At 40.5% G+C, this 9,478-nt stretch overlaps 2 protein-coding genes across 5 annotated transcripts in view; one reads left to right on the top strand and one right to left on the bottom strand.

The window, feature by feature from the left end:
- Positions 1-9,478, top strand: part of GATA2 (GATA binding protein 2) — a 627,541-nt gene that overhangs the window by 46,215 nt on the left and 571,848 nt on the right. The gene's annotated exons all lie outside the window — the stretch shown is intronic.
- The window catches only part of SLC26A6 (solute carrier family 26 member 6), a 38,488-nt gene continuing 34,928 nt past the window's right edge, over positions 5,919-9,478 (bottom strand). For all 3 annotated transcript variants that reach the window (XM_048489752.1, XM_048489753.1, XM_048489754.1), the window contains one exon: positions 5,919-8,493. In XM_048489752.1, coding sequence (XP_048345709.1) covers positions 8,470-8,493 — 24 coding nt within the window. In that variant the 3' untranslated portion in view covers positions 5,919-8,469. The remainder of the gene's footprint in view (positions 8,494-9,478) is intronic.

Here is a 9,478-nt window from a genome sequence, read left to right as displayed (position 1 = left end):
TAGATCCTACACTAAACTACTCTGCATCATATTTGCTTAAACAAAATACAGAGAGACATCTTCAAGACACTACTTACAACTGCAAATCCCCACCAGTCAGTGCAATATATAACAGAACACACTGAAAAATCTAGATCTCTTAGGGGCTATAAAATCATCAATGAGAACTGACAGAGAGAATCAGTCTGTGCTGTACTGAGAGTGAGAGACTAGAAAGGGAGTCAAATTTTAATATGATCTCATCTATGTAAAGAAGAAGCAAAAGAACTGATGCAAAGTGAAAGCAACCTCACCAGACATTGTTGACTCAGTTTGTTTTATTTATTGCAAATTATTTCTTGACATGCTTAAGCCAAAGGACATATATAAATAAATTTTTATTTTGTTAAATGTGCCCTGGAATCCCACACCAGAAATTTCCAAAGGACGACATAACCCTTTGAATCCGCTTTAAAGCTCGGACACACTATTTCAGGGGGAAGTAAAAAGGGGTTTGGAATTAAATTCTTGGTGGCAGTGAAATATATATCGATAAAGAAAGGAATAAATAAGCATTTTACACCTATATTATATCTATTTGTAAAGAAACAAGAGTGGGCATCGCAGTCATGTTTTGCCAGCATTAGGAAACCGTGTAGCTTCTTTGCTCTGCCCCACAGTGGCTTTGGAAAGAGCAAAATACAATGCATAAAGAAAAGTCTATGTCAAAGGAAAGGTTCGCTAGGTGTGAGGCAGAACGCATGTGCATGAATAGCCTTAGTTTCAATATTTAAATGTCATTCACACAGGAAGAGGGATAAAGAGAGTTGACTGAATTTCAAAAGGTGACAAAGCAACAACAACAAAAACAACTAGTAGGATGAATTTACATGTTATCACTTTCTGACATGAAATGTAGGAATAAGGCAAGTTAAACTTACTGTACAAGTTGGTTGGTTTGATTGTTCAGAAGCTACACGAAAGCCATTGTCTAGAGTGGTGATCTGTGTCTCCGGCAGGCTATGTAGAACCTGGGCATAGGATGCAGTGCTTCCTCTTCTTGTCAAACTCCACAAGGCTGGCTAAAGAGATGTCTACTATCAAACCACAATTCATAGAACAATGAGAAATCAATGATACACACAGAAAAAAGTAACATAATGGAGTTAGAGATGGATGGTAAAGCTTTACTCATGTAATGACGTTTAGGATTACGGAACACTGCTCGATAGACTAAGTACCATTTAGACACCATGTAAATATTTAGAAAATGATCTCTAAAATAAGAAAAATAAATATTCCAGCTCTGCCAACTGAACATCTACATATGCTTTGCACATACTGCTATCAAACGCAACAAAAAACACAACAACTTTCAGACTGCTCCAGACAAATACTGGACACTCACAACACAGAATAAGAGTCCATGGTTCTCATGCAGCTTGATACATTCTACACTAAAAAACTTTCTTTGAGGTTAGAAAGCAGCAGCTTTAGTTGTACTAATCAGAAAATGGTTCAACTGTTTTACTAACACAAGAAAAGCACATTTAACTAGATTTTAACTGAACTGTAACTTCAGTTCAGTTAAAATCTAGTTTTAGTTCCTTAACTTCAGTAGCCTTTGGTGAACACTGAGACTATGTTTCCAAGCTACTGACTCCCAAAATTACACATAAAGAGTAGTAGTGAATCTATCCTTTGCAGACTCTTCCAAGTTTGACATCACCACTCACATTCCAAGAAGCACTCTACGAAAAGAAGCACTAAAAGGCCATTCAGTGGGTGCCGGAAGTGCACTATAATATAAACTAGGAATTGATGGCTTGAGTTTGGATATACTGTACAGTAAAGGTATTACAGAAGTGCCTCACTACAGAGACCTGCATCCTAATATTTTGCCACACCTCAACAGCTTCCAAGATCAAAGCTTCTGCTTTAGTCTGACAGGGCACTTGTGCTTTTAACTGTCAAAACCAGGCAAAAGTTAAATGAATGTTGCTTGCTTCATCACTGCAATTTCATTCCATAAACACAGCGCCTATTGGATTTGTATCTATCACACAGCTGTAAGGAGCTCAGAAACCCAAACAGAAAAAGATGGTAATTCTGTATCAGAGCAGAACAGAAATTGTTCAATTTACATTGGAACGTTAGGAGCCAGCCATGTGATTGCTTTCTCACGTTTTTAAATCCAGTTCATGCTTCTGTCCTGCAAATCAACATTAAATGTGTACAAGGCACCAATCTATTCTGCAGCACTCACAAATAGGAAAGGATTAAAAGGTGGCATTTTCCTTTGCCCATCTTACTGTTCAACGGCTAATGGTAAAACTAAGCAGGCACAGTCGGGTAAAGTACCAGACTGAGGCTTAGTTATGCTGCAGAAACACTTTTTAGGACTATGGTCTCATAATGCCATCAAGGGAAATACACAAAGTACCTGATTTTGAAGAGAAACAGCTACTACGGATCAGGCTTACAAGGAGTGATTTCACACACCATATTTATAACGATTGCAACTCGTTATAAGTATGCAGTGCGGAATCAAAGTCGGTTGCAGCAGGGCCGGGCCTGTTTCCCCTTGACCTTCGCGGGCACTGAAGGCGGCTCAGCAAGGCTCCTCATTCTTTTCTGCCGCTCTCGCGCTACCCCCTTTTCTCCTCAGGATCCCAGCCAAACGGCCACTCACCGACAACGGAGAGCCCCGCAGCAGAGCCCGGCTGGCAACACAACCCGCTGCCCGGCATACAGAGGACGACGCCATTTTGCCACCCACAGGTAGATAGGCGGAGAAAAAGAGTAGCGCATGCGCAGGAGGAAATACCCCTCTGCAAAAGCTGCAGCCGCTGCACCTCTCTGCTGTGGGCGGAGCGACATTTTCCATAGAGTTGCATTACAGAGTGGTCGCTGTGCTTTACACCATAGAGACTTGGCTCACGAGTGGTCTTTTAACGCTCAGTTCCAGAGCCGTGGAGGGAAGCGAGCCAGTCTTGTAAGAATTTGAAAATCTGATGCTGCGATGAACCCCCGAGTCTTCAAATACACCCCCCCCCCCGCTATTATTATTTCCATGGAGACAGAAAAGCTTAAGGATGATACCATCCTGAACTTCCTGTGAAAACGCTATATATTGTGAACTGGAAGTCAATATGGAAAACATGTTCAGTTGCTGTGTTTAGATTCAACCCAGAGGAAGCTGCGAGTCCTGCCCTTTTCCTCCTATAGAATAGTTTTGTTTATATTCCGAGTTGGATTTTATATTTGTTAATATTCTGAGTTGGACTTGATGGTACTTGTGGTCTCTTCCAGCTCTGTGATTCTAATAAAATTATAGAAACAAGCTGTTCAGTTGTATGCAGCAATTGCCCATGTGAGCTGTGATGTGAACTGTTGTCTTTTTCTACCTGTATGGGGTTCTGCCTGTTTTCTAGATGTACAAAAAAAGTATGTTTCTCTCAGGGACATAGGTATAGATTTTTAATGGGGTGGGTTGGGGGGGGAGGGGCCACTCCCCACCAGCCCCTGGGAGCGTGGCCGTGTCTCCCCAAGTGCCACTCCCAGCCTCAGTGCTTAGAAAAGCAGCTTTCCGAGGCCAGGGACAGCAGACTGCCCTGCCTGTTGCCCCTGCCGGACTCCCAGCAGCAGTCACTTCTGCCCTTACCTCCAGGCAGAGGCGTAGCTAGGGAAAATGGAGGCCGGTGCAAAATCTGAGTTTTGTGCCCCCCCCCCCCCCAAATGGGTGGCTGCTGTGATGCTGGAATCCACCCCCAAACGACATCATTTTCAATGGTGTTTAAACTAGGGAGCCCAGATTCTCCTTTTAAATCCACCTTAAAGGGAGAATCTGAGGTCCTCAGTTAAAACAACATTGAAAGTGATGCTGTTTGGGGGTGGATTCTCCCCCACCCTGAAACAGCATCACTTTCAATGTTTAAACTGGGGACCTCAGATTCTCCCTTTAAATCCATGCCAAAGGGGGTGGATTTATAAGGAGAATCTGGGGAAATTTGAGAGGTGCCTGCTGTCAAGGGTGCAATTCTTGAGCTAGCAGCACCAAACTATCAGGGTATCTTTAGGAGACTCTCCTGATGATACCACCCAGGTTTGGTGAAGTTTGGTTCAGGGGATTCAAAGTTATGGATCCTCAAAGGTGTAGTCCCCATTTCCAATTAGCTCCCATTGGAAACATGGGGGATGGGGGCACCCCATTTGGGAGTCCATAACGTTGAACCCCCCTGAAGCAAACCTCACCAAACCTGGGTGGTGTCATCAGGAGAGTCTCCTGAAAGATCCTTGAAATGTTGGTGCTGCTAGCCCTGTGGTGGCGAACCTTTGGCACTCCAGATGTTATGGACTACAATTCCCATCAGCCCCTGCCAGCATTCATTGAAAATGCTGGGGGGAAGAATTAGGACTAATAAAAGGAAACACATCTTCACGCAACGTGTGATTGGTGTTTGGAATATGCTGCCACAGGAGGTGGTGATGGCCACTAACCTGGATAGCTTTAAAAGGGGCTTGGACAGATTTATGGAGGAGAAGTCGATTTATGGCTACCAATCTTGATCCTCTTTGATCTGAGATTGCAAATGCCTTAGCGGACCAGGTGCTCAGGAGCAGCAGCAACAGCAGAAGGCCATTGCTTTCACATCCTGCATGTGAGCTCCCAAAGGCACCTGGTGGGCCACTGCGAGTAGCAGAGAGCTGGACTAGATGGACTCTGGTCTGATCCAGCTGGCTTGTTCTTATGTTCTTATGTTCTTATGTTCATGGCCAATTGTAGGGGCTGATGGGAATTGTAGTTGATAACATCTGGAGTGCCAAAAGTTCGCAGCTAGCCTAAAAACTGTTGCCCCCTGCAGGTCAAAAACTGAAAAAAATACAAAACCCCCCACAAACGGGTCGGAGAACTGGAGCCCCCTCCGTCACATGAGTGAAAGAGTCTTTCCAGTGAAATGGATTTGCTTCCCTGCTCCTCCAAATGAAGCCTGCTAAGTGACCTTGGGCCAGTCACAGTTCTCTCAGAACTCTCTCATGCCCACATACCTCACAAGGTGTCTGTTGTGGGGAGAGGAAGGGAAAGGAGTTTGTAAGTCATTTTGAGTCTCCTTACAGGAGAGAAAGGTGGGGTATAAATCCACACTCTTGTTCTCCAACCAATATGGCTGCCCTCTGGAAACTAACCCTTGAAATCTATTTACTAGGTGCAAAATGGGGATGAACATGTGCTTCATGGACAGCAACCTGTTTCAATCCACTCTTTGGGGAAAAGCATCAATAGCCTTTGGCTTTCTGAGTATTTGCATGTACTTCCGCGTTTCATGCTTAAAAAGAGGGATACTTGTGTATCTGTAATTTACCTATCCTCACATTTTTGCAGCTGTAGGAATAAGAAAATTAAAAGTACAGACTTGGAATTTACTAAAGTAAATAGTCTTATTGCATCTTATAGACTAACAAAAATTATTTCAGTGTACATTTTGTGGACTAGAATCTACTTACACGGATGTAAAGTGTTTAGCTTATGCTGGAATGAAATGTTGAGTCTTGAACTCAATCCATGTAATGATAGTTTTTAAAGATAGAGAACAGTTATTTAAAAAAGGAAATAAGTCTCTCAGATTGCGGTTATGAAGCATTAGGGTTTGCTTTTACAGTTGGGATACTAATAATTGCATTATTACTGTGTCCTGGTAGCTTTCCCTCAGAGAAAAAAAATGGTCCCATCTCTCCTGGGTGAGGGGCAGTTTTATCAAGGACCTTCTTCTCACCTAGATGCGTAATGTCTACTCTAATTCCATCCAGGCAAAATGATCTTTTCAGTCATGTTAGGAGCTAGCAATGCCTTGCTTTGGAGAAGGTGAAGTAAAAACTCTTCTCAGACTACGACTATGTTAATGAGTGACCAAAACCTTGAATGATTCACTGATATTGTTTATTTTTCATAAAAACACAACTATATAAAACCAGTTAAACAGACAAAAATAAGCACTAAGTACAAAACTTAGCTTAATTACAATTCTAAATATAAATATGATGAAAGAGCCAGTACAGTTGTACCAATTATGTGTTCAACTGATATTCAGTCATAATTATTATTGTATTTTAAACATTTCCCCCCAAATTATGAACTCTATTGAATTATGAACTTCCTCTGTCCTCCTACACAAATATAATACTGACACCTTCACATACTAATAATTTTTGCATCCATTTAGCTATACATGTTTTTACTTACTCTGTTTCTGTATGTTTCAGTAAAATTTTATATATTTGTTGTAATAAATGTTCCTTGAGCTGCAACGTTTCCCTTCCAAATTTTGTCAATGCTCTTATGTTTCCTTTCTGTTGAGTTGATCTCTCTTCAGCCTTAAAACAAGCTGAAAATATTACCGATTGAATTTTTTTACCTTCGTCAATAATTCTTTGCCAGGATTTAATTTTATCTTGAGCATCTGTGATATCTTGATACATTATAATATTTCATCACTTTTTTGTCATAATATACTTTAATAACTTTATACTTAATGGAGATGACAGAGGACTAATTCTTCTCTTATGATATCCCATATCTTTACTAGTCCATCTCTTATGTTGTGATTATTCTTTACACCATTATTTCTTCTCTTAACCAGATTTTCTATCTACAGTTGATTACCGGTATGTAGACCTTCTTCAAGTCCAGAGTCTTGATCCAATCTGCAATCTCTAGTTCAGAGTCTTGATCCAATCTGCAATCCAAGATAAACATGCTGCTTGGTTGTATAATTTAATCCTGGTAACTGCTAATCCTTCTCTCCTTTTCTCATCTTGAAGAGCTTTAAATCTGATTCTTGACTTTTTGTCTTCCCAGATATTTATCTCTTTTTCCCATTCTTTGACTTAATTTGATATCACATCACAGTCACTCTAATTTCTTTCTCTTCTTCTTTTGATACAAAATTCAATATTTTTGTCTTCTTCCTATTAATCTATAGATCTGAAAAGATCCAAATTTGGAACTTGTTCCATTGTGTGTTTATTGAACAACTTGGATTTAAAAAGATCATTACCACATCATCAGTGTAACATTTCATTTTAAATCAGTGTTTATTCCTTTGATTGTTGGGTTTTGCCTGATTTTATTGGCCAGCATGAATACAAGGTTAAATAGCAATGGAACTAATGGGCATCCTTGGTATGTCCTTTTTCAATTTTTATTCCTTCAGTTATATAAAATTTAAAACCGCATGATAAATTGCTGATGGCATATGGTTTTTGGAACTCTAAATAATTCAATATACATTACTAATTATGGGCCTGGACCAGGTTCAGCCCCAGCCTTCCCACAGCCCTCTGGCCAGGAAAATTAAAATTCTGCACCTTTGATTATAGACAGTTTGCTTTTCATATCAGCTAGATGACAGCTCCAGTTCTCACTTTCTATACAGTGTTTCAGTAAATTTGTCATACAGCTAGTTTCCCCCTAGTAGTCACCCCTGCCTCTTTTTCTCAGAGAGCTCAGTTCTTCTGAATGACTGTGAGCTGACCCCAGCCTCTTTAAAGAAGTTCTTTTCTCCTTGTTCTTTGGCATGATTTCCTCATACAAGTTGACCACTATAAACCCTTACCTCCCATCCAGGAGGGACTTTTGGGAACTAATTATATGGTGTTGGGGGGGGGGGGGATGGCTCCCCATAAAACCTAATTTATCCACTCCCCCCCACCTCTTGCATTACTGATATTTAGGGCTCCAGGGTAGAAAATATAAACTATCTGTCCTCCCCACTTCAACAGCTTCCCACAACTTCTCAACTCATCTATTATTATATATGTGACTACCTTCCGCCCTGAATGCAAATCAAGCTGAGTTCACAGCGATGTATGTATTTTCCTAAAGCAAATGGCTTCCCATTCTCTACAGCATTTAGACCTATGAAACAGAATAACCTTTCTGTCAATTAAACTAATAATGAACCTGCAACTTAAGTCAACACCTTGCTTTTTTAATTCCAACCCAAGAGAGAATAAAAAAGTAGATATTCCCACAGGAATCCAAGTTGGTTTTCTGTCTTTACTTTGTGACAGAGTAGTCATAAGATACTGTAGGCAAACTTGCACAGTCAAGTGATAGAGCTGAATGGAAAATCTATTACCTTTTATTGACTGAAAAAGTATATCCCCAACAACAAATGAAATATATACAATATCAGAAAGTTTTTTTTCCTTGGCAGGAACTGTAGTGCCTGAAGTAGGTTCAGACTTCAGATGACTATATTTTTTGCCTCCAACATCCAGAGTCAAAATTCCTCCAGAATTTGATCAAACTTCTACACATTAAACTTCCAATCTTCACAGTTTCTCAAACACTTTATAAGTAACTTCTATCTTCAGTAAATTCACAGTGGTGATGAACCTTATTTTTTCCACTTTTATCAACAAAAACAGTTCAGTCAGTCATCTCAAAATGTGCTGGAGTATTTTCTGCTTGAGAGGTGGATTCACTGGTTACATTTTAGTGTTGGTCATGACCTAAGAAGAGAAACACAGTGTTTTCTTCTGAAAGTACTTTATGAGGTTTAAATAGAAGAATGAAGAACCATGCATGCCCCCACCCCCACCCCCTGAGGACTTTGAAGGAATGGTAGGGTAAAAATAACTTTGGCTATATTTGTTTTCATATGTTGTTATGTTTTTATGATGTAAGCTATCCTGAGTACATTGTAGAATGGATGAATGCATATTTAATTTATAAATAGATTTACATAGCACTCTTTACAAGAACTTGGTAAAGCGGGAAGTGGGAGAGAGTTAAAGGCTGAGAATTAGTAGTCTGTCTAAAGACATCTAGTGAATTTACAGCACAAGTAACATTTGAACTTGAATACTTACTAGCTTCCAGCTCAGTTAAAAATACTATATCAGCTATGGTGTGGTTTGAACAAAGACGTTTCCCCACGGACAAAATATCCTGTGATAGACCCGGGATCATATATCCAGGATGTTTTTATCCCGGTTTCTCCCTTCCCACGGCTGCCCATCAGTGCATTCAGGCCAGGAGGAAGAACTCCAGTGAATTATGGATGAGCCCCCAGTTTATTTTCATTTTCCACATGAATGCTTATGTTTATGTAGTTTGTGTACGTTTACGTAGTTTTACGTAGATTCAGTTTTTCTGATGTTCTGATTGTCTGCAGCTTAGGAACGGGGAGAGCAGGCAGCAAAGCTGGCAAAGTAAACCGGCCCGTCTCTCGCGGCATTTGCATGGGAGTGGGATTGGCATGGGCTTTTTAAAAAGAACCACTAATTCCATCGTTTTTTAAAAGCCACAGGATAAGGAAAATCTCATGGGGCAGCCCCGAGTTAGGCCCGGAAGCCATGCAGAAATCATGCCCGAACTGGGATGTTTCACCTTATCCCAGGATATTTTGTCTGTGGGGAAAACGCCAAAGACATCTTATAATACATGTTCTGAAGAGAATGCAGTGGTTTGGCATTGATGGGGAGAATCTTCTTA

The sequence above is a fragment of the Sphaerodactylus townsendi genome, linkage group LG03 (genome assembly GCF_021028975.2).
Source record: "Sphaerodactylus townsendi isolate TG3544 linkage group LG03, MPM_Stown_v2.3, whole genome shotgun sequence".
Classification (NCBI taxonomy): domain Eukaryota; kingdom Metazoa; phylum Chordata; class Lepidosauria; order Squamata; family Sphaerodactylidae; genus Sphaerodactylus; species Sphaerodactylus townsendi.
This window is presented reverse-complemented; position numbering and strand designations above follow the sequence as displayed.